General features: G+C 33.1%; 4 protein-coding genes across 8 annotated transcripts; 1 reads left to right on the top strand and 3 right to left on the bottom strand.

Annotated features, from left to right (window-relative positions):
- Positions 1-11,957: 11,957 nt before the first annotated feature.
- Positions 11,958-13,710, bottom strand: LOC145086916 (Nucleoside diphosphate kinase family protein). Of its 2 annotated transcripts, none has more exons than XM_079024769.1 (6): positions 13,541-13,710; positions 13,344-13,429; positions 12,836-13,060; positions 12,625-12,732; positions 12,359-12,468; positions 11,958-12,179 (listed from the first exon to the last, which is right to left on the bottom strand). In XM_079024769.1, exons 2-6 carry the CDS (start codon positions 13,427-13,429, stop codon positions 12,148-12,150), a joined length of 561 nt encoding a protein of 186 aa, XP_078880895.1. In that variant the 5' UTR covers positions 13,541-13,710; the 3' UTR covers positions 11,958-12,147. The 2 variants fall into 2 exon arrangements, with proteins under 2 accessions (XP_078880895.1, XP_078880902.1); XM_079024776.1 differs by having other exon boundaries at positions 13,557-13,699.
- Positions 13,711-14,585: 875 nt separating this feature from the next.
- LOC145086893 (uncharacterized) lies at positions 14,586-19,458 on the bottom strand. Of its 4 annotated transcripts, none has more exons than XM_079024754.1 (12): positions 18,912-19,457; positions 17,335-17,487; positions 17,018-17,233; positions 16,824-16,913; positions 16,608-16,724; positions 16,255-16,524; positions 15,923-16,157; positions 15,745-15,845; positions 15,499-15,669; positions 15,344-15,418; positions 15,153-15,260; positions 14,586-15,078 (listed from the first exon to the last, which is right to left on the bottom strand). In XM_079024754.1, exons 1-12 carry the CDS (start codon positions 19,344-19,346, stop codon positions 14,740-14,742), a joined length of 2,310 nt encoding a protein of 769 aa, XP_078880880.1. In that variant the 5' UTR covers positions 19,347-19,457; the 3' UTR covers positions 14,586-14,739. The 4 variants fall into 4 exon arrangements, 2 of the variants coding, with proteins under 2 accessions (XP_078880880.1, XP_078880872.1); XM_079024746.1 differs by having other exon boundaries at positions 14,586-15,081; positions 18,912-19,454; XR_013700667.1 differs by having other exon boundaries at positions 14,941-15,078; positions 15,344-15,407; positions 18,912-19,458.
- Positions 19,459-24,505: 5,047 nt separating this feature from the next.
- LOC145086884 (small ribosomal subunit protein uS14z/uS14y/uS14x-like) lies at positions 24,506-25,379 on the bottom strand. The gene is made up of 3 exons (XM_079024735.1): positions 25,221-25,379; positions 24,839-24,938; positions 24,506-24,672 (listed from the first exon to the last, which is right to left on the bottom strand). The coding sequence occupies exons 1-3, from the start codon at positions 25,280-25,282 to the stop codon at positions 24,664-24,666; spliced, it is 171 nt and encodes a 56-aa protein (XP_078880861.1). The 5' UTR covers positions 25,283-25,379; the 3' UTR covers positions 24,506-24,663.
- Positions 25,380-25,545: 166 nt separating this feature from the next.
- Positions 25,546-27,393, top strand: LOC145086876 (proteasome subunit alpha type-6). Its single transcript, XM_079024723.1, has 9 exons — positions 25,546-25,738; positions 25,936-26,030; positions 26,125-26,206; positions 26,297-26,393; positions 26,478-26,536; positions 26,628-26,710; positions 26,789-26,884; positions 26,978-27,037; positions 27,129-27,393. The coding sequence occupies exons 1-9, from the start codon at positions 25,663-25,665 to the stop codon at positions 27,219-27,221; spliced, it is 741 nt and encodes a 246-aa protein (XP_078880849.1). The 5' UTR covers positions 25,546-25,662; the 3' UTR covers positions 27,222-27,393.
- Positions 27,394-27,785: the final 392 nt, after the last annotated feature.

Genomic DNA, 27,785 nt, shown 5'->3' with positions numbered 1-27,785 from the left:
TACAGGAAGATCCAAACGATAAGCAACCCGGCCCACCCGAGCCAAAAACCTGAACTGACCGATGTACCTGGGGCCTATCTTGCCCCGCTTCCTAAACCGGATGACACCTTTCCAAGTTGACACCTTCAAGAGGACCATATCCCCTTCCTGAAACTCTAGGTCTAAACGACGCTTGTCGGCATAGCTTTTCTGCCAACTCTGAGTAGTCTGGAGCTTGCTCCGGACCTGCTGGATCTTTTTCGTGGTCTTGAGTACCACCTCAGTACTCCCCATGACTCTCTGACCGACCCCCCCCCCCAACAGATTAGGGTCCTACACTTCCTCCTGTAGAGGCGTAGAGCATCTCAAAGGGAAGTTGATCTATGCTGGCGTGATAACTGTTAGTATACGAAAATTCAGCCAACGGAAGATACGTATCCCAACTACTTTCGAAATTCAATACACAAACATTCATCATATCCTCGAGAGTCTGGATTGTCCTCTAACTCTGTCCGTCAGTCTGAGGGTGAAAGGTTGTGCTGAAGTGAAGACGAGTGCCCATCTCGTCATGGAACCACTTCCAAAACCTGGAAGTGAAACGAAAATATCGGTTTGACACCACCGAAACGGCACTCCATGACGTGCCACCACCTCACGAATGTAGATATCGACTAGCTTCTCAGCCGATATACTCTCCTATATCAGGATGAAATGAGCACTCTTGGTCAACCGATCCATGATGACCCAAATCGAATCTACTCCACGTACGGTCCATGGAAGATTCGTGATGAAATCCATAGTGATATCTTCCCATTTTCACACGGGAATATCCAACGGTTGCATCTTGTCGTGAGGTCACTGGTGCTCAGCCTTGACTTTCCTGCAAGTCAAGCACCGCTTCACGTACCATACTATGTCCCGCTTCATACAGGGCCACCAATAGTCAGGGCGAAGATCCCGATACATCTTCGTCGCCCCAGGATGGATGGAGAACCTAGACTTATTGACCTCCTCCATCAGAACCTGGCACACCCCACCCCAGTAAGGAACCCAGAACCTCTGATTTAAGGTCAACAACCCCCGACTATCATAATCGAATGAGGCCACCTGGCCTATGATCCGCTCACACTTCCAACTCCTCCTTTATACCCTCGACCTGCGCCTCCCGGATCTGCTCTAGAAACAGAGTAACCACTGTCATCCTCAGACATATGTCTCATATCGGAGCCACCACTGCCTTGTGGCTAAGAGAATCGGCCACCACATTGGCCTTTCCCGGGTGGTAAAGGATCTCACAGTCATAATCCTTCACCACATCTAACCACCGACGCTGCCCCATGTTCAGATTTGGCTGGTCCATCAGATACTTCAGGCTCTTGTGGTATGTGTAAATGTTACAACGAACCTCATAGAGGTAATGCCTCCAAATCTTGAGGGCAAAAACCACAGCCCCCCAGCTCCAAATCGTGTGTCGGGTAGTTCGCCTCGTGAGGCTTCAACTACCTCGAAGTGTATGCTATCACGTGACCCTGCTGCATTGGGGCTCAACCAGTCCATACCCAATATCACCTTATTCCCTCGTAGGGGAATAGGGACTAAACCCACGGAAAACTATTGGATTAGGTGTCTAATTTCATAACTATTTCTGGAATGTACTTGACCCGATTAGCATGGTCCATTTGGGTCGCATGACATTGCAACACTTGGATAGACTAAATGAGAGAAAGGACACTTAAGGTTTATTAATATATTATAAGTTCTAATATATTAATAATATTATTTAATTAGCATTGATCTAAAATTAATTTAGAATTAATTTGGTGATCAAAAGAAGACTAATTAAATATATGAGGTTGATTGTGTAAATCATCCATTCTTTTATAGTGGGCTAATGATCCATGGTTTATTGAATTGGGCTAAAACCCATAAGGTGATCCATGTACAATCCATGGAGGTTATAAACCCTTGGATCATGGAATATGAAAAGCCATGTCAATTAGGGTTTACATGTTGTAACGCTACTTGTGACACAACTATAAAAGGACCCCATGGCTAGCAAAATCGGACTACTAAGAAAGAACAAGAGGGCTAGTCGATTTTGAGTGTTAGTGAACTTCTCTCAAGGTTATTCCAAGAGTTGTGGTGTTGTGTGAAACATTTGAGGCATCACACTTGATGTGCTAGGCTCACAAGGTTCTTAAGGAATCCAAGCAACAAGAAAGGTATGTTCTCCTACTAGCTTTTATGTTTCAAAGTTCCCCATGCCATGCTAGTTAGGTTAAGAACCTTGGAAAATCAAATTTTCATGCATCTTAGTAAAATATAGATCCAAGGTTTCTATGGTTTCATGTACACCTTAGGAGTGTTAGAATGCTCAAAACCCTTCAGTGTTGTCAGAGCTTAGGCTTGTTTTCTTGATACTTGATGCAAATTGTTGATAAAACTCAAGATTTCTGCATTCTGCTGAGTGAACTCATCGAGTCCATGGGGGAAATCGACAAGTCCATGTATTAAATCATCCTACTCGTCGAGTAGGTTCTTGCACTCGACGAGTAGGAGGCCCTGAATGTAGATTTTCGAGTTTTGCTGCTGGAAATGGACTATAAACATTATCCTAAATTGTTTTGGTCTTATAAAATTTGTTTTAGATGGTGTAATGGTAATGCTAATCCATTTTCAATAGCTATTATCAAAATTTCAAGTATTATATGTGTTTTTTATGATTCTTGAAATTGTTAATATGAATGTTCATGAACTTATGAGTATGGTAGATCATAGGAATTATCTTGTTAGTTTAATTCTTGATCTTGATGTGTTTTAATGGAATCCATAATTTGTCCTCAAGTTATGGATTACCAAAAGTCTTTCTTTTAAAGTCCATTAATAAACACATAGGTTACATAAAATGAAGAGTGTCTCATTTTAATAAACAATTAACTCATAAGTTATGAAAGATGAAAAGTTTTGAAAGTTACAAAACTTGCCCTTAAGTTTTGGAACATGTAAATTCACCTTAAAAAATTTAGTTCCAAACCCTAGAATTTTAAAAGTTAAAATTCAACCCTTATCAATTATAATAAATGAAGATCCATTTTTCCATATGTCAATCTCTCATGAGTTTTGACACTTGTCATTTTGTTATATTTTTAAAATAAATAATATCCACATATCAATTCTTAAGTTTTTCAAATTTTAAAATTAAAAAGCCACATAATATTTATATATTTATATATATAAAGTATTAAATTTCATAAATATGATACTAAATTGCAGTTAATACGTTTCTTTATTTCTTATTTTAAAATTTTATTTTAAAAAATATTTATTATTTACATTTTTATATTTAATCTCTTTTTAATCAACCCGTGTAATACACGGTTTTTATACCTAGTACTTTATAATATTATACGTTAATATATATATATATATATATATATATATATATATATATATATATATATATATATATATATATATATGTATGTATGTATGTATATATAAGAAAAAATTGTTTTACCGTTAGTAGGCCTCATTCACGAAGCCGGTCTATAAGGGGGGTATAAGGTTACTGCTTATAAAATGGCAGCTTAATGGGTGTCCACTCTCACCCACCGCTTCCTTGATTGGTAGAGGGTCGTTAGCCGAACAGGTAGGACAATTACTTTAATCCTCATTAAAGTATGATGGTTATAAAGTAGCTAAATGTTTTTATAAATTCTCAATCTTAGTTACTTTAGGAAATGTGAATATGGTGCTAACCCATGAAATTACACTTTGCATTTTTCTTAACTCGTTAGCGGAGAATGTGTGGTTAATCGGCACACCAAACTCGACTTCACAAGGTAGGCAAAAGGTGGCTTAAGGTTTATCATAGATCAGTGGAGCGCGTGTGGTTAACCGACACAGCGGTTAGGTGATAAACATTAAGAGTACCAAGTAAATTGCATGGTTAATTCACACCTTGTTCTGTGATACTCGGCATCCCAGTCACAAAACATGAAGGGCACTTTCGAGATTGAAACATGCCATTGAAAAGTTCAATGAATATCAAAGAATCTAGGATTTTCAAAACCAATTAAATCCTAATAATATATTTCGTTTTTCATGGTGGAAATTGGTGAATCGTCATTCACCTACTTTCAAATATTTTATAGCTTGGATTACGGCATTCCTCTTCTAAGTTATAAAATAATGTGTTGGGTCCTAGCCTTAATATTACATTTGGGTGTCTTATTAAGGACTATCTTTACATCTAATATAAACTTGTCCTTCTTTCTTTTCAGATGTCTTCCAACAATGTTGCTTCTGGATCAAACCCTACCGGCTCCTTCTCTCCCATGAACCTTTGTGGGAGAGTCTTCTTTGATGGATCCAACTTCAATGATTGGACCAGGAACATCAGGATGGTCACTCGGTATGAGGACAAGGAATATGTCCTCGACAAGGAGCTTAAGGATCTTGATGAGTCTATCGCTACTCCAGAGGAGATCGCTGACTTTAGGGTGCATGAGAGAGATGCTACTAAAGTGGCATGTATCATGTTGGCCACGATGACAGTCGAGCTCCAAAAGTCCTATAAGGACTATTTCCTTTTTAAGATGCACCAGGACTTAATGGACCGCTACCATCAAAGTGTTCTTCAAGGGAGGTATGAAATCATCCCCTCCATGATAACAACCCGAATGAAGGATGGTGAACCCATCACGGGCCACATGCATAAAATGCAAAGATTCGTGGACCGTTTGCTGAAATTGAATGTGAACTTTCCCGGGGAGTTGGCAATAGGCATCATTTTGCACTCCTTACTTGTTATGATCAATTCAGAATGACATATCACATGAACAAGGAGGAAGTTACACTCAAGAAACTTCTAGGACTTTTGAAGACTGTCGGATTATCCATTGTATGTATCTACCCTAAAACTTAACAAAATATAATATTTTGAAGAGAATTATACAACAAAATGATTGTTTTTATAGAAATTGTGAAGGGTTGCTTCGTTGAAGGTGTCATCCACCTACCTGCTAGATACTCCACCGGTAAAGCTCAATTCACATGATCTTCTTCAAATCGGTGATGATGAATTTTACTTCCTGCAACCCGTTACAAGCATATTTGGTGGTCCAATTGGGCCACCACATCAAAATCTTCTGAACCCTAGTCTCGTTGGTAGTTACAAGATTGTGAAAGTAGATCATCTTTTTTTCCCCTTATTATATGTTGTCAATCCTTGGAATCCACCAAAAACGATGTATATATATGTACTTGTTGTCTCTCTTAGAAAACATTAAACTATATATGAATATGTCACATGTTCAATGAAAGTCCTCAATGAAGGCAATAGGGTTTCGGCTCGATGAAAGTCATCAACGATGTATGTATAAGAACTTTTGGATTTATCTCCTCTTTGCAGGTTCCATTGGAGTCGGGGCAGTTATTTTCTGGACATAGATATGCAAGTCGAGAGGTAACTATAAACATTGTTATTTTTCTCAAATTATCTAGTATCCATTATAATTTTCTCAAATTAATTGGTTGACATCATCAATCTTTGAAAGAAAACCAATTAGGGTGGAAAAATGGAATGAGATTATCAGAAGAAGGGAAGAAGGTGGTTGTTGTTGTTGGTGGCGGTGGTGGCAATAGATGCCGATGATGGTTGTGGTGGTGGTCCTGACAGTGGTGGTGGTGGTATATTCAAATGGACCACCAACAATCTTGGGGACCAAGATTTGCTGACTAAGACGTACATAGAGGTATTTAATTATAAACCAACATATTATTTCCTATGTGGCACTCTTCTTGGCATCAGTAACTTATTATTACAAGTAACCTGACCAAACTAGCCAGTAAAAGTTGAATTTGTTCCCTTATAATGCAAAAAAATATCATGAGCGACCATTTAAACCAAAACCCAAAATTTTGTTAGGCTACAGTGACAATAACCCAACTTTTAAAACATTTAAAATTACACAAAAACACTTATCTAAAACACGTCATTGATTTTCAAAAATGGTAATTAAGTTGCAAAAATATAAAAAATGTTTTCTGTTAAACGCAACTTTTAGATTTAGAACTTTTTGTTTTAGCTAAAAGAGAGAAACTCTTGCTACTAAACGAAAAAAAAAATCCGTGTTTGAAAAAGAAAAAAAAACTAAAAGCTTCCAAAAACTATATGCCTAACACGCCTAGTCAAACTTTGCTGACTCGAACTCTTGCCAAAAATACTTCAAGACAATTATAATCATTAATAATTGTTAAAATATACCAACTATGATGAATTTCAAACTTGAGAAACTTAACTCAGATTTACATCCTTACAATGTTCTCATGAAGTCACCCTTATGATTTTTTTAAACGATTTGAAAGTTTCATAATCATAAGCTTTTTGAAACAGTCATATAACGTCCCAAAAATTATAAGGTAAAAGTTTCATTTTTAATTCAACCATAAACACCATTAATCCATTTCAATCATACAAAAACATATGAAAGTAAAATAGTTATTAGAGTACAATCCCAAAATTATAAAGTTGCGGAAACATAGGTGGATGCGTTGTGCTCAAACCGAGACCTTCCCTCTCGAACCAAGTACCTGAAACCATAACCATAAAATCGTAAGCATAAAGCTTAGTGAGTTCCCCAAAATACCGCATGCCATATATATGTCAGCTTAAGGCTGTACCATGTCTATTTCACCCCCGAATCTATTTCAACTCATATGTCAACACAAGGCTATATTGGGTCTATTTCACCCCGAAGTCTATTTCAACTCATATGTTAGCACAAGGTTGTACTTGGTCTATTTCACCCCCCCCCCCCCACACACATATATATATATATATATATATATATATATATATATATACATATATATATATATATATATATATATATATATATATATATATATATATAAAACAAGCACACATGCATACAACACATACAACAGGAGTCACAAAGACTACAAGCACATACAATCCCTAGTGTCCTACAGTATAGTGAGCAAACTCACCTCAGTCCGCTGAAAATCCAATAGATGCTTGGGCTACTGGACCGGAGAATCCCCGCGCTAACCAATCAAATACAACCAAAATCAATAATTGAGTCATAATCCATATTCGGGACTTTAATTTACTAAACCCGACTCCTGGGGTAAAAGACCATTTTACCCTTCCCCTCAATTTGCCCAATTAACCATGGTCCAAATTCAATAGCACTTAAAGCCCAATGATGGCCCAAATCCAAAAGACACTCAAGGCCTAATATGGGCCTAATTCCATAAAGGCCCAAGGCCTAACAATGGCCCATCTCTGCAATACTGGTGGCCCAAAAAGAGCTTAAAAACCTAGAGTCCAAAAGTGGCCCAAAATCAAAAGCCCAAATGGCTCCTGGTTGAGTATGCTCAGCGTACCATTGGCTACCCCCCCCCCCCCCCCCCCGCGTATGACCTACTATTGCATAACGTACAACTCACCAAAGCTTGAAAACGGGGAATTATTGCATTAAGTTGAGCGTATACATACATATGCCTAGCATAGTCACCAGATGTCCAAAACTCATAATAAGCACTTAATGTTTAAGACCAAAACGTACGAACTCAGATATAACCTCATTTTAAGGTCTTAACATGTAAAGCTGGCAACTTTACTCATTTTCATGTCTTAATGGGACCCAATACCCGTTTTTATCCATCTAAGTCCATAATATGAACACAACTCTTACATGGTTCATCCAAACCCATCAAGATGGCATTTTTATGCACTAACATCATCAGAAATGTTAATATCTAACGTTCTAAGCCCCTCGAGTAGCTCAGACTCACAAGGGTGACTCAAGGGACCATAATATGCCCAAAACAAATCCCGAGACTAGATCTAACGTATAGAGTCATCAAGATAGAAGCTTTATACCTTCATATGCTAGAAAAAATGATGAAGACTTTGGATCTAGGAACTCCACTCCAACCAACGCCTGAACACCAAGCTCTTTCTTCTTTAAAGTGTACAAAACACCAAAAGTTAACTACCCAAGCATAAGAACACTCAAGAACAAGCTAGGGTTTCGTATTTAAGGTTAGATGGGATGGAGGCTGAAGATAAGAGGGTTTGAGGATAAGTTAAGGCCTTTAAATAAGGTTGAAGACCCTAAATTAGGGTTTGAAACTAAGTCGAATACGCCCAGCGTACGCGAAGGAGCCTTCGTGATTACTCCAACCAAGTACACCCAACATACATCCCTTGTACGCGTAGTGTACTCGGCAAGCCCCCAACCAATCTATCTTTCGATGGCCATAACTTTTGCGTCCTAACTCCGTTTTCGATGATCTTTATATCCACAGAAAGGTAATGAGGAGCTTTACAACCCTATCTAATTACTTTTGACTTAAAACAGCTCAAAATAAAATCATTAATTCATGAAAGGCCTAGACCATCACTTTTACCATTATACCCTTGGGCTCCAAAGTACACCCAAACTCTTGGATCACATAATCTACATTACTCACATCCAAATGGTTCTAAACCTCTCTTTCCCCAAATCCCAAAGCCTTATGATAGTTGATCTTCGGGTCACGACCCCAAGTTATGAAACAATTCGAAACAGGGTGTTACAGGTCAAACCAAAAGATTAATTTTATTGTCACAAGGTCTTTTTCATAATTAAGAGTATGCAATTAATTAGTGGAAAATTGACTTATCAGAGTAATTACTTTTTAGTTTTGTTCACATATGCGTAACTTCATTTTTTTTGTACACATCTAGGTAAAGAACTTTTTAGAAGTGTTTACATATGATCATTATGATCGGCTGTAGCAAGTTACAATCGGTCATAATGGTCATATATGAACATTTCCAACAAGTTTGTTATCTAGATGTATACAAAAAAAAGTCACCAAGACGTGAACAAAACAAATATATAATTATCCTAATAAGTTAATTTCCCTTTTTACTAAGGCGGTCGATCATAATGTTTGCAATATTAATAGATTCAACTAAATTTCCATAAAACAATATTTATGATCATTTATAAGCATTTAAATTGGTCATGACATGTTACGAGCTGCTTTTGGTAGCATAACTATCAAATCACGATATATATATATATATATATATATATATATATATATATATATATATATATATATATATATATGTATATATATATATTAAAAGACAAGAGCAATGTTATCGATGTAAATAAAAGTTATTTCTATTTTTTTTTGTATTTTAAATTCTTGTAATACATAGAACAAACTTAATTGAAGATGATGTTTTATTTAATGTTATTGTTTTTTATCTCTAGTATTTTTAGCATGTAGTAATTTTAATTTTTATATTTAATATCTTAAACAATAAAATTGTATAAAATAACGATGTGTTTTTTCCCTGTCAAATTTGGAGTTAAAGATATTTACAAAAATAGCGTGGTTTTAAAAACATTACCATTTAGGTTAAATTTTATACCAAATCAAAATTATAAGGTACAATAAAAAAAAGGGGGAAATGGAATTATCAGGATAATTACATTTTCATTTTGTTCACATTTTGGTAACTTCTTTTTTTCTATATACATCTAGGTAACGAACTTGTTGAAGGTGTTCACATATGACCATTATCACCTGTTGTAATTTGTTACAGTCGATCATAATTGTCATATGTAAACACTTCTTACAAGTTTGTTACCTATATGTGTACAAAAAATTGAAGTTACCTATATGTGAACAAAACGAAAAGATAATTATCCTGATAAATCAAATTCCTGCCAGACTTTTTATTTAATACTATCTGCCATTAAAAAAAACATTGATCCACTTTATACTAAATTTTATTTGATTTTTAAAAGATAACAAAGGAAGCCGTATGATATATTTGGGTAATATGATTCTAATTATTTGAAATAATAATATTCATTACATGAATTATCAATAGTCACACGTAAAAAATAGCTGAAAGTGGAACTTATTATTAATCAAGGGGTCGATGAGGAAAATTAAGCAAACTCATCTCAGGGATTAACTGAAAAAAAAATTGACTTGAGTGCTAAGTGTTAACGTGGTTAGCAAATCAACTCCCATCGGACAACACGTGGATCATTTTATTTATTATTTTAAAAGCTATGTGTAACACCCATGTATTATATGGGTTCATTTAAAAAAAGTTAAATTTGAAATTTTAAACATTTAATAAGTTTGAATTTATAAGAAATATTAAAAAAAATATTGAATTATTAAAACTAATGTATTTTTTCTCTTTTAAATTTAAAACAAATAATAGATAAATAAACAAAAGAAACTAATAGGGTTTTAATTTAGAAAATTTAAAATTAGAATGAAAGTCAATTAATGAAATTGATATGTATTTATTATTACATTTATTTCAATTAATATATTTAATTAACTATTATATGAAATTTTATAAAAAAGAAAACAACCACAAAATATCATGTGGGAAAATTTAATTAAAAATAACCACAAAATGACATGTGGCGAAATCAATGAGAATGAGACATATTGACAAAAATATTTTCATTCTAATTATTAAAGTAGATTCTCTGCAAAATACTGCCGTTTGTAACAACTAACAACTTTTGACCTCTCATGGATCGTAGGGACCATTTTCAAATTTCTCGGGGATTTTCAGGTTTAATCAATACTTTTATTAAACATTATTAATTCTTAATATATTACAGATATGGCTTAATTAAGATATTTGAGCTCTTAACGAATTATATATTTTCATATTTTTTTAGTCATTTGAAGCAATCTTAATTCTTAAATACTATATGTTAAGCATAATAACCAAGTATAAATTGCATATAGGATAAAACCCATTTACTTGTAGCTCCGGTAATATTTTAGGATAATAACAGTCTGTATATCTTTTTAATGATCGGCCGTAATTAAGTTAATCTCAAAGCAAGGTGCCTAATATGTCATTGCTTAGCTAATGTTGCTCATAATCATATGATTGAAATACGGATAGCAGTAATTAAGATACAAACTTTAGTATTTTATTGGGTAAAGGCATTTAGATAAGCAGGTGTGTCGATGAATGTAAATGTAGACGTGTGTGTGTTGACTTCCAAGGACTTATGAAAAGAAGAATTAATATATAATTAGTCAATTAGAATATTAATTAGTGCATGGGCCGGATGGATTAATGGATAATTGGACGACACGTAGTAATGGGAATAAGTGAACGTCCAGCAGGTTCTTTCTAGAGATTAGGCAAATGCGTTAATAAGAAGTTAATTATGATTAAAACAAGTGTTATTCCTTCTTCCACCTCCTAATCCAATTAAATTATCTTCTACATCGTCCCTTCATTACGCTTCTTGCTTCCACTTAAACCACTCCCCATATTCTTGGAGATAATAAGATATCATAAACAATAACAGTAATTTTAATAATAGATCGACCCCACCCCTTACAACCATAGATGTTTCTATAAATCAAATGCTATCAAACATCCATATATTTTGATGACTGACGACTTCTTTTTAATTGTGTCTTATTTATAAAATATAATGTGAAAAGGCCCATTAAACAAAAACTAAAAGAAAATCATACGTGATTTTTGTATGGAATGGAGTCTATAATTTTGAATAATGGGGGAGTGATTAGAATGGAAACCGTGTAGCAGACATGGTTTTGTTGAATGCAAAAAAAAACGTCATGCCCTACATCATCAATTTGGGATTTAGATTTTTTACTGAGAGTTGTTATCTTCCCTCGAGATGCATGTTAAAAAAAAAAAAAAAAAAGGACACTAGCAATCACTTATCACTACAACCAATGACTTGCTAGTAATTTTAACTTTTAACAGAAGAGAAGAGGAAATAAAGGGATGTGATGGGCCTCCATGCTAGAGTCATTGGGTTAATAAATACAGCCTACTTATATCAGCATTGGTGGAACCAACTTTCCTAATTAGGAAGTTCATTCTTTTCTTACAATAAAGAAAAAAAAGGCTAATGATGTTACTTTCACCAATCAATAAATTTCTAAATAAACTTTTTTTCATAAACCATTAATGAAAATGCAAGAATATGTAAATGAGACATAACTTAAACAACAAAAATAATAATTCATCTGCTACAGGATCTAACACCCCGATTACCATTCATGACAACATTTTGGGTTCTTGACAGAATGTATGTGTTTTTTTCTTTAGAGTTCATCATGCTTCAGAGTAGTTCCTTCTGTTGTGTTACACAATTACAAAAACCAGCATAAGTCACTCATCTTCCATCAAACATATTTTTTTTTTGTGTTTTACTATTATAAAAAAAAAAACATTCATCTTTATATAATTTACTTATGTTCATGTGATAATTGTAGTTCATAAGCTAAAGGAAAGTAACATGACAAAAAATTTAACCTGAAAATGTCTCTGTGAAGAAAAATGAAATTTCCCTTGCAGCCGACTCACGTGAATCTGAACCATGAACACAATTCCGCTCCAAATCCTGCCCACACATGGCCCTAATGCTATACAAGACAAAACTTTAGATAACAATTAACATTTAACAACATCACCATGGAAAGTAAAAAAGGTGCCATTAACTATATTCCTTAGTGATACAAAGTTTTCAGGCTTGAATCACAAGAATACAACATGATAAGAGAAACGCAACAAAAAAAAACCTGTGAGGATGTGTAGATTTAGCCTTGTGAGCATCAGTTGGTCCAATAAGAGTGCGCCAATCAGCAATAGCATTAGCTTTTTGCAAAGCCATTATTAACACTGGACCACTGACAAGTTGTAAAGATCAAGAGACCAATATTAAGAACAATGAGCTTAGATTGTAACTTTTATGAAAACTGAACAGATTGTTTTAAGAAGACAAGAAAATACCTTGTCATGTATTTAACAAGGTTGGGAAAGAAACTCTTTGTTGAGTGCTCGGCATAGAAACTTCTCACACTATCTTCATCAAGGTGTACTGTAGCTTCTCTTTGGATGCTGAAGCCAGAATCCAGAATAATCTTCCTTATTGAGCTAGTATAGTTACCAAAAACCCCATCTGGTTTCACTATTGCTAATGTCCTCTCGGTTTCCAATTCACCATTTGCAAATGATCTAAAATTATATGCAATAAGACAGCATTAGAGCAAGTTCTATAAGCAAGTACATTGAGAGAAAAGGAAGCTCTTGGCATCAACAACTCGTCGATTACTAGATATGCATAGCAGCTCTACTAATATTATTCTGTTTAACTACTCAACTTGAGATCACATTTATGAATAGACAGCTTATGCAACAACTTGAATAACTTAGTTAAATCTATAGACTTCAATTTCCTAATTTCATTGAAGTTCATTAAGCATATCATTCAGAAATTAGAAACCCTAACACTATTCACCTGTGCGATAGAGCAGCAACAGAGGTCAGAAGGATAATTATTACAGCATCCCCAAAGCAAATTCCGCAACGGAGATTCATAAGCATCTAAATGAAGAAAAAAATCAGCTATCAGATACATCAAGTGATGAAAATTCGAACAATTGCAAAACAAAACATAAGGAGAACAATACAAAGTTAAGAGTTACTGAATGGAACCTTTGAGTCGACGAACCTTAATTGCGAATGCAATGGAAGCGTGACAGGGTGTCGATTCAGGGAAGGAATAGGCGGGAATGAGTAGTCAAGGACCGGAAGAAACGCTGTTGATGGAACTTGCACGCGTTTAGGCACTTGCCCAAATTTTTGGAAAATATATTTTTTGTTGAATAAACTTTGTAAAATAGAAAAAAAAAAAAAAGTTATTATGAGTTTTATAATATAAAGTTCTTTTTTGTAAAGAAACTTTATTACAATGGAGATATTTTAAGATTTTTGGTTTTCTCACGTGACAAAAAAAACTTATAGGAAAAAGTTTGAGGACAAATGGACAATGGTTACTAAAATTTAAGTGTTTTTTTATTTTTTATGAAGTTTGTTATTTGATTTTGATTTTGAAAAAATTAAACTGTTCGATTCGATTTTCTATTTTAAGTTTGATAACCATGGTTGTGACAAGATTATAATATTCATAATAACAAAGCTTTTACCTATAAGTTTTTTTGTTGTCATAAGATGTTATTTGATTAATTATTTAATTTTTATTTTCGATCAGGCTATCCGATATCTAGGCAAAAGCACAATCCCATGTTGCTTGTGGTTTCTATTAGTGAACAATGCCCCAAGTATAATAAGTGTATTGTGGAATGAAAGTGGTCATGGATGTTAAGGGAATGAATTTGTATATTTTTCTCTTTTTTTTTCTCTCTTTTTCACTGGTCTATAACCTCATGAAATGGTTTGATGATGAGGTGGATTTTTCACTGGTATATAACCTTATGAAATGGTTTGAAGATAAGGTGGATTGAGCATGAGGATACCCCATTTCCTTACATTCTAATTGCCATTAGTTGTATAAATCTAGAATGATTTTGTTACTATACTACTACATTACCAAATTCAACAAATATCGTATACATGTTTTTAATAAATTTAGTTTCAACAAGTAAAAGATGGTTGAAAATAGTCGTTGTCTACATGTTGCCTCTCTAAATAACGGAAAATGTTAATAAATGATGTTGCAGACAAAATAATAAAAAGCAAGTTGTATTAATTAGTCACGTTAACGTTAGCACTTAGCACATACAATATACAAGTTTAACAAGTTCGAACAATGTTTATATATCATGTATCATGTATATATTTATATAGGTACACACTTATTAAACTATCGTAAGTGTTTTCTTTAAACCAACTTTCTACATGAACAGGCACAAACACATTTCAGCACACGAATAACACATCTCACAGCAACATTCTAGGCATTGAAAGCAAGCAAGAGCAGCGCATAGTTGCGTCATTACAATGGAGCATTGATTGTTTATTTGACCACATGCCTGAATCATGCACCTGCAACAAAATCGATCAACAAACATAATCCAGCAAGACGAAGCTGCTTGCGCAACTTTTCCAGGTGGTTCCCTTAGCTTCAATTCTTCGTTCCTTGGAGGTAAATTCTCAACAGTTGCAATCAAGTTACCAAATCCAAAGTTTAGATTCATGAGATACGTTATCTTCTCGTTCTTCGACTTCGTATACTTCTGTAATCAAATCAAACCTGGTTATTTGATTTCACTTGCCTAAAAACGATGGTTTATGAAAATTGGCGTACCTCTTCTGGTGGATCTGATTCGATTACTTGTTTTAGGTTATCATGTTGTACTAGAATCATTCGAGTATATTCACAAGGAACCCCTCTTTGTAAGCTCATTTTTGAAACCTAGAATTACGATAATAGTTCAAGCAACTGAATTGAATATTGAAATGTAAACGATATCAGGATTCAAGAACACAAAAGCAAACCTTCTCCTCTAGTTCTGTGTTTTGGTCTAACCATGCTTGTGCTGTAAGCATACCAACCTCCCTCCTTGCACATACCTCAAACAGGAGATATATAAAATGAGAATTAGAATTTAATAACGAAAAGAGAAGCCACAAATCCGGATCAAAATGTTTACCATTTCTAAAGGCATGTCGTTTGCTTTGCTCACTTTGACATCAATCACATGAGTGTTTAAATCTGCTAAGAGACCTCTAGCTTTAACAGTGTCAGGGAAGCGCCCTTTGAATCTGCCTGATACAATTAGAGGACTTCCAGACAATAAATCTGGAATACAAAATGGGAACATCTGCACCAATCACAAAAGAAAGTGAGCCTAGAAAACACATACATTACAAAAAATGAGGCAGTTTATAGTTTATACCTCATATGACTCGAGATCTTGTAGAGCATCAAGGGTTACATTTGAAAAAAGAGGTGATGTAGCATTGTCAATCAGTTGTCGCATACGAATGCTGATTGAATCTGGTAAAAAAAAAGTCATTAATTGTGGATATTTCATATAACTCGACAAATATGGATTTGTGGTTGATGAAACTGACCTACATCGTATGCAGAATCATAATGTCCTCTTCCAATATTTGCAAGCATTTGCAAGAAATATTGATTGATGTATGAACCTATTCCAAATGTGCAAATTCTAGGAGAGTTCAGTTCTCCATCCACAATATGACCTTTCACCATATTACAAATCTCTCTTTCATCTTCAACAGATCCATCAGTAATCAGAAAAATGAACGGAATGGAATCGCTTGTTCTACCAACCATGTCAATTGCCTGAATATCATGATCATCAAGTTCTTCAATCTCAATCTCAATCTCAGTTTCATATATATATAGAAGAGTGATCCAAAACTTGCACAAATTAAATTACCTGTTTTAGGGGAAGCATGAGGTTGGTACCTCCATTAGCAATAAGATTTGTGTTCATCCATTCAATTGCAGTTGTAATCATTCCTCCTGTTACCAAATTCAACGAAGATGAAAACGATTTAATGTTTTCATTCGAAGCTATAATGTTGAATGAATCTCCTTCATTGAGCTTCCAGAGTGATCCTATGATTTCATCTTTTGTTTTCTCAAGAGGGTCATCTCGCATGCTGCCACTTATGTCAATTACAAACACCACTTCCTTTCTGAAAGGCTATTTAACATATCCATAAACACATTTATTAATTTATCACCAATATACCAATGAACATGTTACAATCTTTGATATATACCCACCTTTATGTTTTGTTTATTCCCTGGAAATAGATAAAAACAAAACATATCTCTCTGATCATAATCATGTAAAGATGAAGGCTGAAGGAGCATACCACCAAATATCTCATTTGAGCATACCTGATAAATAATTAAATTTAAATGTAGCCAACTTAATTAGTTTAACACTAAACATACGTTTAATTTGAGACATAATTAAGATCATAGATATGATGTTACCGAATATGAAAAATAGAAATCTTGAGAAGACCACTTGATAACTCCTGCCTCATACAAAAAGACTAATTGGCCAGCCTGTCGTTTTAGTTCCTTTAAAAACAAAGGGAGGTGTAATATGACTATTAGTATACTAGAATTTTAATCAAATATGATATGAATTATGAAAGAGTAATTAATTAAAAAGGTTAATATACCTTTAAAGGATGGCTAGCATTGTTGCATGTAATGGAAGTGCAAGTGCCAGAATTGACATTTAGAAGTATTTTTTCTGTACAAGAGTAGTCTTTCTTGAACACTGGAAATACATGAGGAGGAAAAGTGAAAGGAACGCTGAGGCAGAAATTATGGTCTTGATACAATAGTTTCTGAGAGAATCTAGCTTTCACATGGATGTTGGATCCTCCTTCAACCTTGGAATTTTAAGAGTTAATTAAAATGTAAGTAAGTGATTTATTTGGTGATATTATGAAGGTTACAAATATTTTAACGCTGAAAAGTTTTGGGGGGGAACCTGTGAGATTTGAAAAGTGTAGGTGTTGCCTTTCATTAAGAAGCCATCTTTTTTATTTTCTCGTAGGACGTGGTTTTTTTCATCTTCTGGGGTTATGAGTTGAGTAAAGTATGATCTTGTAGTGGTGTCAACCTCAACACCTAGAAGTGAACCCTGGTAAGCCAAATTCATGCATTTTTTAGAACTTAAACATGAAATTTAAACATCAAAGATGAGACAATGGCACAAATATTCAAGAAGTGATGTAAAAAACAGTATTTCGATCTATTGTTGAAATCAGAAAAAAGTAAGCTTTGACCAAAATTAAATAACCGCCTACAAAAACATACATCATAGAATATATCTTTAATACTTTAATAATAAAATATATAATATATTAAGAATTAAGAAAATTATAAGCTTTAACCAAAACAATCACCTACAAAAACATACAATATAGAATATATCTTTACTATTTTAATAATAAAAGGATATATTCATTTATTTATTTTGGGTAAAAACATGTTTTATGATAAGTATTTTAAATTCAAATACTAAAAAAATATTTATTTCGCGATTTGTGTATAAAACTAAAAACGGTATATCACTATTCATAAATGCTGGAGAACCTATGGAATATAGATTATAAAATGTAAATGACTTATAATAATATAATCATATAATAAATATAAATGTAAATAAATAAATCTATTCTAATAAATGAAGGTTTTTTTTGTCAAATGTCACACTCTCATTCAATTTGCCAAATGTCATTTTGTGATTATTTTGAATTAATTTTCTTTTCTATAGGTCATTTTATGGGTTTTTTTTAATAAATATCCTATAATATTTTAATAGAATAATTAGTTAATTACAATAAATGTAGTAATAAATGAATATCAATTTATTAATGGACTTGATTTCTTATTTCAAAATTTTCAAATTAAAGTTCATTAGTTTATTTTGTTTATTTATTTAAATTTAAAAGATAAAAAAAATTGTAATAATTCATTATTTTTTTATTTTTTTATAATCCAAAGTTTTTAAATATTTAGACATTTATATTTAATTTTTTTAATTAATCCATATAATAGTCTTATACCTAGTTTGAGAATAATTAATATTAAAATAAATCATAGATGCTCACTCGTACACCTGCATTCTTTACACGCTTAAATTGTTTATTTATGGAAGTTACATACAAGCTTTTTGACAAAATACACAATACATGGATTTTTTTAAATTACAATTTTAATTAGAAACATATAATGTATATGTATAGTAGTAATAGTACAGATGAGATGGTTGATGATTTGAAATGGTCCTGTTGCTGATAAATGGTGCAGCTGCACCACCTTTTAGTTTTCCGTTCTTTAATTAATAGTCGAGAACATAACTGATTTTACAGAAATAAAATATAAATTAAATCTTTGATTTTAGATATTATACTTTTTAAATATGATCTTCATGTCGTATGTAAACTTTTGCAAAGTATTCGGATCAAAACTTTTAATCGAAATTAAGGAGCTTAGTTAAGCTAGCTATTATATATGAGATAAAATTGTCGTAAGAATTTCAAACGCATAATCAGTAATTACCTGCTCTCCCATCGGAATCGCGATACGACAATCACATAATGTGGTTGAAGATACACAATGAAGGCGCCAAACACCGCTAACGGTGACGAACACCGTGTCCAAATAACAGTCAACCTCCATCGTTACTCCGACCATGTGCAACGGAATCAACGCCGGCGGATCACAGCGTCCGTATATGTACGGCTGATAGCTCCGAATAGCCGGATTCTCAACAACAAGAGGCTCATTTATGACGGCGTAAGCCATCGGCGATGTAGGATGGTGATTCTGTGGCATCCGAACTGAGGAAGCGGAGGAAGACGTCGATAACGATTTCTCCATGGACGGCGGCTTCGGAGCAGACCTGGAAGGGGAAGGGCTGTCTTTCCCGTAGTATATCCGCTTGGAAAGTTTGATTCCCATATCGACTGATCTGGAAAACTCGTTAACTGCCATCGCCGGAGGGAGAGTACTGAAGATTAGATTGAAGGGCGATAGAGTGAATGTGTGAATGACAGATGGAAAGACATCATTTTAAGAGAAGGGAGATGATGACGATTGGTGTTGGGGGCCATGTTCTGTACTGGTAATAGACTTCAATCTCTTTTTGGACGCATATGTGTATGACTTTTTGATATTATAATTCTTTATCATGCACATCTATTTGCGAGTGTTTGTCTGTTTGATAGGCTATCAAACTATAAACTATATTATTTAATTATTATTTTTAATTAGTGTCATTTGTATTAAGCCATATAAAAATAGACTAAGGTAGCTAAAGTATCTTTCATCTATATTTCTTTAACAATCATAAAAATAAACATTGTTTATCAAGTAATGAAACCATAAAAACACTTTACATTGAAATGTCACCAAAATATATGTACAAAGTAAACACGTTTTCAAATCAGTTTTAACATTAGAAACATATATACTATAGAAATTTCGGTGAAGAATAAGCTTTTTTTTTTTTTTTGTCAAAATAAAACTAAACAAAAAAATATTTTTACATGCAATTTGCTCGAAAATAAAAAATTGGTTAAAAGGTAATGTAGTAGAGTGATTGGCACACAACAAGTCAAATGATTGAACGATGATGATGGTGCGTCAATATAGCTAGGGTGATGTGGGATTCATCTTGTGGAAAGTTTTAAGTTTGTAATATACCGTTGTTTATGCAATAAATATAAAAGAAAAATGCTCATGAACTTTAAGCACACTTTAATTGTTTATTTATAGATTTTAGATTAAATTGAATAGCAATATAGTAACTATTTTATTTTTACGTAAATAACCGCTTAAACATATATAGTTTTGACTAGGACCGTCAAAAAAACCCGAAACTCGTTCTACCCACCTGATCCGTTCCGAATTCGGGTAGAATGGGTCAGGTAAAACAGGTAACGGGTATGAACATTCGGGTAATAGGTTAACCCGATAATAATATAGGTCGGGTTTTAGGTATAAATATTTATTTTCGGGTATACCCGAATTCCCGAATTCGTTTTTTAAATAATATCAAATATACAATGCAGTCACGTACGCACACTTCAAATAAAACAAAATCATTTGTTTCCTTCTTATGAACGACGGCTCGACAGTCGACGCAAACTTGCAAAGGGAATATGACGCTAAAGCTGAAGTCCTGAACCGTCATCACAATTCTCAGTTTCTCACTATCGCACAGAATGGAATTAAAAAAGTACATATTATAATGATTTGTATGTTATTATATATATATACTTGTTAATTGTATGGAGTATTTTCCTACCCGATTCTTTATTAAACCAACCAACATGTAAAAATAAAAATAAATAAATAAATAATTATCAATAAGTGTCATTTACGAAAGTTTCGGGTATACCCGATAATTACCCGACCCAACCTCAAATCTGAATACCCGAACCCCGAAAACCCGAATTACAATATAGGTCGGGTATCGGGTATTATTTTCTTAAGGAAATACCCGTTCTACCCGACCCGTTATACCCGAAACCCGAAAATTTTACCCGTTCGACACCCCTAATTTTGTCCCTCATGTATGTTGATGACTTCTTTAAAGCTTTGGGGGCCTCTTATGTTATTTATTTATTTTCTGTTTTATTTTAGTCTAGTTGGTCTCCTTTGTAAAAATAAAAAGAGTAAAAAGATAAGCTTACCGGTCAAACTATATTATTGAAATCTAAATCGGTCCAACGCAATTGTGCACGTGTTTACTAAATGTGTAGCTTCAAGTTCAAGGATTAACCACCAAGTTGTTAAATTCCAAGGATTAACCACAAGTTGTTAAATTCTTGTGTACTTGTGAGACCTAAATTTTTATTTTAGGGGTGATTGGATAGTTATTTACTTATTTCATTTTGACCCAAGAATTTTAGTGTGTGGATTAAAAGATTTCATAAACACTTATTTTTTTATAAGTCACTTTCTACTTATTTATTAACGTATTAAGAAATTTTTGATAAATTGTTTCTTTATTATAAATAAATAAGAGTTGTCAAACACTAAAAACAACATATTAGTTTATTTCATTTTGAAACTAGATAAGCTAATCCAAACATTTTTTTTAAACTACGTTTTACCACCAGATAAGCTAATAAACACATTTTACAAATAGGTATAAGTTGTTTTAAATAAGAAATCCCAAACACCCCCCTTAATTAGATATACATACAAAAACCTCCTTTACAATTTTGTTCTCTTCGATATCTCTTACAACCGAGTTATTACATATATGTGCAAATGCTTAAAACATGAATCTCTGCCGACATAAAAGACTCAAATAAATTACCAAAATGACTTGATATTTGACGAGAACGTTTATTTTAGACGCCTAGATAGTACAAAGGACCTTGCCATAATAATAGAAAAAGATGTGACCATACGAATAGGGCACTCGTGGGTGTCCGTCCACCGACACAAAGATTTGCATCATTTTTATCTTCGTCAGATAACTTTATTTGTATTATAATTCGTTTTCATTGTATTATATTCGTTTTCTGAAGGCAATTAAACTCATTTATCATTTGTCTTTTGACGGAAAAAGGTTTGAAGTTATACTTTGTAAAAACCAAGATTCTTATTTCAAAAACATCTTTTATAATATAATTAGATTTTTATAGAAAAAGGTTAAGATTAATAATGGTAAAACAATTTTGTTAGGTTACAAAAAGCCTTCATTTCATGATATAAATCCAAAAGAAACTAGAAAAAAGAATGTTAATTTGACATGTTGATGTATTGTCAGTTTTTACCATGTTTTAAAACCTGATTTTGTAAAAACAAAAACTCGATCAACTAAGTTTGTAGACTTGTCAAACAAAGTTTTGGTTATTTTCAAAACTCAAATATACTTTAATTTGAAAATCGGTCAACCTACTACGATTTTGAAAGTGATGAAATCTCAAATGTACGTTCATCTAACAAAATTCAACTACTTTCTTTCTATTATTGTTTTTGTTTAGGAAATCAATTTATGATTATTAATCTTGTAAGTGTTTGAGCTTAGTTAATCTAGAAAAAATAATCATGAAGGTTATACAAACCATCTCCTAGTTAATCAATAATTTCTTCTCTTAGATATGGCGTGCATGCTCCTCGTCCACAAGAATATAACAGTAACTATAACAATTCCCAAGTCTGGAATAATAGAGTAAGGGATACCTCATTATTTGAGTCCTCCATACACAATAAAATCAAACTCTCATTGATTTATAAACAAGACATTAGGATGAAAAATTGACAAATGCATGATATGAATTAATTTCACCTACCAAAAAGTCTATATTTCTTAGACATAATCCTTCTTGTTGTCTTTATCAACAGTGATACATCGTTATTAGTCCCATCATAATTATGTGTGCTTGATCAAAAATAAATACACAACTGAAAACTCATATAATTTGGTGTTTATATCTATCTAAATTGTATGTTATCATAGCATTCTAGTTATTGTTAGGTCCTATGATATTCTTTTAGAACCATGTCCTTATGGTACAAAGACCTAAAGTAATCTGTAATAAAATGGATGTGTGACTTTGTAATTTGTATTAACTATTTACGTTGAGAATATCAAATTTCATGTAACAAAATTTCACTCAGTTCAGCTCGTTACCAAGTCTGGTAGTTTATTTTATGTTGACCATCAATAGTTGTATTTAAAATTAGAAATTGAGTTTAAATTTGAAGGCTTTTATTTATATAGTCTTAATTTAATAAAAAAAATTACAAATAATAAAGTATTTTTGTTGAACTTGAGGTCATCTCAAGCTTTTAATATTGTTTTATTGAATGTCATAGGTTAGATTAGGAGTACATTAGATTTGCAGTCAAAAAAGTTTGAGTTACTATTGTATACATTATAGCATTTTGTAGCATAAATTTGAGAAAATATACGTGTGAACTAAAACTAATGTAATAAATTATATTGTATAAATTATAATAAATTCTAAAACAAACAATAAGCATTCATTGTTAATGACTACTCATGGCGGAAAGTCTCATTAATGTCTGCCAACCTTTGCCAGTTTGCCTTATCCTACACAACTAAATCAACATTAACGTCAAGAAAAAGGTCAAGGTATATAATACGGGGATTTTCGATTCAATAATTTTCAACCCGAATAAAGGTTTGAGATGAACCCATTTCTTTTAGGTGGTGAAAAAGGTCACAAACCCATATTTGAATTGGTTGTAAACCGAATGCAACGTTTATGAGGGTTGGGTATAGGAAGCAAATTACATTCGTTTAAGGCATGTAAAAAATCTAATGAATAAAGGTTTGTTCATAATCATTCGTTTAAGTTAACTCCTTTTGATAATTAATCGGCCCATTTGATAATAAATCATCATTTGATTATTTACTCAAATATTGACAATTATAGTTATTTTAAGAATAAAGTCACCCAAATAAAATTTATTTTGAGAATAAAGTCGATTTCATTCAGAAGTGTTGAAAATCAAATGATCAAAGTCCAGAAATGGTTAAATTTATTTTATCACTTGCCTTGAGGGACAACTAAATTGTCTTTAGAAGAAATTTGGACTTTCATCATTTGCTCTTTAACACAATATGTCGTTGACACAACCCATGGAATATTTAGCATTAAAACAAACTAGCAAATGTATTCAGTAATCATATCTAGTTATAACTCAAAGAAACTTACATTTTGTAATTTGTAAATCATTCGTAGATGTATATTAGGAAGTCTCTTTAACTTATCAAGTATATTTGAAACCAATCAATAAACATATTGAGGATATTGTTTATAAAATGCACCCACAATGCAAAAAGGAAAACATAAATGTTTCTAAATTTTTTGTCAAAAAGTGTCGTACCATGTGTTTTCATAATTATATTAATTATATTTGGTACGGGTTGCAAGCATTTAGCTAAAAGGATGCTAAAAAATTTGATATACATGAACACAACACAGCAAGTCGCATTTTGCTTTACTAACATGATAAAAAAAACACAATATGATCTAAAAGAAGGTTTTTGAATTGTTACAGAGTATAAGCACAGTTTGAAAATCAAAGGTTTTTGAACAGTTCAATTTTAAAACTTTAGGTTAAATTTGATTGTTGTGGCGTTAAAAATGTGTAAAGAAAAACAGTGAAATTAAAATAATTCTTACCAAACTTCATCAACAAAGTCTTACACTAAACATAACATTAGTTTAGAAATAATAAATGCCAAATTTTCATGGCTAAAAGATTACTGACATGCTTCTGCTTGAAAATTGCAACGTCGGATTGTTCCACCATCCATTAATCAACGATACTGTTATGCATAAGTTAGAAAAGTTACAACTTTACAAAACAAGATTTTGCTAACAACAAAACTAAGCAAAAATCTGAAAAGGATAGAATTTGAACAATATGTTTAACTTCCATTAAAATCATTGATAATTTCAAATGTTGAAACCTGTCACAGATTCAAAACTAACCTTAATAAAGCCAATTTCCTTGGCATTGCTGTGGAAGCACTGTCTGCAGCACATGAGCCCATACTTTCTGATAAGTCCGTGCGAGTTGCCACATACACGGCTGATTTACCACAACCAAAAATCATATCAGATCATAAACTCACCCGATATAACATAATCTTCAAATGCACCAAGTGCAAACATAAATCAGATTTGATCGATAAAATTTAACAAACAATCACCAAAAACATCAACAACTAGATTTAATCTATTGAAAATGATGCCTTTCTTTGATGCGAGATTTGAGTAACCATTACCTTCTTGTTATATAAAAATAGCTTCAAATATATCAGACGAACACTAAAACTGAGCAAAAAAAAGAGAAAAGGAACATGAATCTAACCAAGTTCGAGAACCAGGTCCGTATAGTTTAGGATGCGAGTTCCAGATGTTCGAGTGACCCATTCTTCTTCTTGCGTTGGCGTCGAGCTCGAGCACACAAATGGAGAAATTCAAAACCCTAGATTTTGCAGTTTGATTTTGAAGGCAAAAACTTTTTAATAGTGTTCTGAGGAGACCCAACAAGCGCAAAGAGTTTTCATCCTGGGCCTTAGCTGTTGTCGTGGCCTACTATCGAAAGCCCAATGGTGAAAGATTTATTGGGCTGCAAAACGATGTCGTTTTATCTTTTTGGTCCAACTTACCCCGCCCCAAGAGGTTACTAGTCCTCCTTCGGGATCTTGTCTTGAGAAGAAAGAAAAGTGTTCGTGTTCTTGATTCAAAAGGGCAAAGAAGATCATTACTAATACTCACCGAAGAACACTGATCCTCCGAGCATCATCATCATGAGTCGTGGAAGTGGAGGTGGATATGATCGTCACATTACTATATTTTCGCCCGAAGGTCGTCTCTTTCAAGTCGGTATGAATCCCTAAACCCTATTTCACCACGATTATCTCCAAATATCTTCTTATTAAGAATTGATGTTCTTCTGTGATGGATCATTGGATAAGGAAATTACGTTTCTGTATGGTTCACTTCAGTAAATTTTATACGATTCTGATTTGAATTAGGGTTTTTTCCTTATGAATTATGTTGAATGTTGTGAATTGAAACAGAATATGCTTTTAAAGCTGTTAAAGCAGCTGGAGTCACCTCAATCGGTGTTCGAGGCAAAGACTCCGTATGTGTCGTGACCCAGAAGAAGGTTCCGGTGAGTGTCTGCGACTCAGTTTGAGATGAAATCGCTTTCAAATCCTAAAAGTTTCACGGTTTTTAATAAAACTTTTTTCTCTTGACACAAACAGGACAAGCTCTTGGATCCAACCAGCGTTACACATCTTTTCCCCGTTACTAAGTTCCTTGGATTGTTAGCTACTGGCACTACTGGTTTGTTTTTCCAATGATTTGCAGCATCAAATCAAATATATTTTGTGTAACCAAGACTACTAATAAGTAGTGTTTTATACATCTTTCCAGCTGATGCAAGGACATTGGTTCAACAAGCAAGAAATGAAGCAGCTGAGTTTCGTTATAAATATGGTTATGAGATGCCTGTTGACGTATTGGCAAGATGGTATTAATCCTATTGTTTTACCTGGGTTCCATTTATCAGATTATGTCATATCATTTTATATGTTGATAAATCTATATGTTGCAGGATTGCTGACAAATCACAAGTTTATACTCAACATGCTTACATGAGACCACTTGGAGTAGGTTAGTTTCTACATGTGAAGTTGTTATGGAGTTAACTGTGATGCTTGCTTTTGTGAATGTGCATGATTTTATTGATTTGTTTGAACATCAGTGGCTATGGTGTTGGGTATTGATGATGAGAATGGGCCTAAACTCTTCAAATGTGATCCAGCAGGACATTTCTTTGGACATAAGGTGTGTGGAATTTTGTAATGGATTTAGAAAAAAGATATAAATCTGTTATCTGATGTAGTTTTTCAATTTTGTTTGTAGGCAACAAGTGCTGGGTTGAAAGAGCAAGAGGCGATTAATTTCCTTGAGAAGAAAATGAAAAATGACCCTCAATTTACTTATGATGAAACTGTACAGGTGAATTACTACACTTTCTTTGAGTTGCAACTATTTTGAACTAATTGTATTTGACATTGACATATGCTTGATGCTTCCCATGTTTGACTGCAGACTGCAATCTCTGCTTTGCAATCTGTTCTACAAGAAGACTTCAAGGCCAATGAGATCGAGGTATGCCAAAAAAAGAAAAATCAAATTTTGTTCAAAAAATAAAAGAAAATGATTTTTGACACACATTATTTGGTATGTTTTATGGTAATAGGTTGGAGTTGTGAGAAAAGAGAATGCAGTTTTTCGTGTGTTGTCGACTGAGGAAATTGATGAACATTTGACTGCTATCAGTGAGCGTGACTAGATTTGTGTTGGGTTTGGTTTAATGTTTTTTGTGATTTATGTTTTTATTGAATTGGAAGAATGTTTGGTCAGGATTTTATATTAACTCTGTTGTTCTTGAATCGCTAGCTGTTTCTCAAGTGAATTATTATTATTCATATTTGAATTGGTGAAATGGTGATTTAGTTTATTTACCTCCTCCAGATGTGCTAAGTTTATGACTACTCTTGGGCCATGTTTGGTATAGCGAAATGAAAGGAAAGAAATGGAACTGATTCCATTCTCTTGTTTACGTTATCTTTATTTGTCCAGCTTCCTGCTGACTTCCTAATTTAATTCAGTTTCTTGTTCAAAAAAAAAAAAAAAAAAAAAAAAAAAAAACTAGAATATGCCATTAGGGATTATGGTTCATAGAAAATGCCATTACAGATTACGGTTCATGTTGAAAAGGCAAAATGTACGCTGTTGTGCTTATGATTACCTCTACGTGCAAATTGGCCTCAAACTATTAAGTAAGACAAAAATTTTATTGATAATAAAAGTTAACTGCTAGAAAGTAATTAAAATTTGATGAATTAATATGTTA

This window comes from Lactuca serriola, chromosome 1, assembly GCF_051521515.1.
Source record: "Lactuca serriola cultivar US96UC23 chromosome 1, Lser_US96UC23_V15, whole genome shotgun sequence".
NCBI lineage: Eukaryota > Viridiplantae > Streptophyta > Magnoliopsida > Asterales > Asteraceae > Lactuca > Lactuca serriola.
Note: the sequence above shows the minus strand (reverse complement) of the source record. Positions and strands in the feature narration are given on the sequence as shown.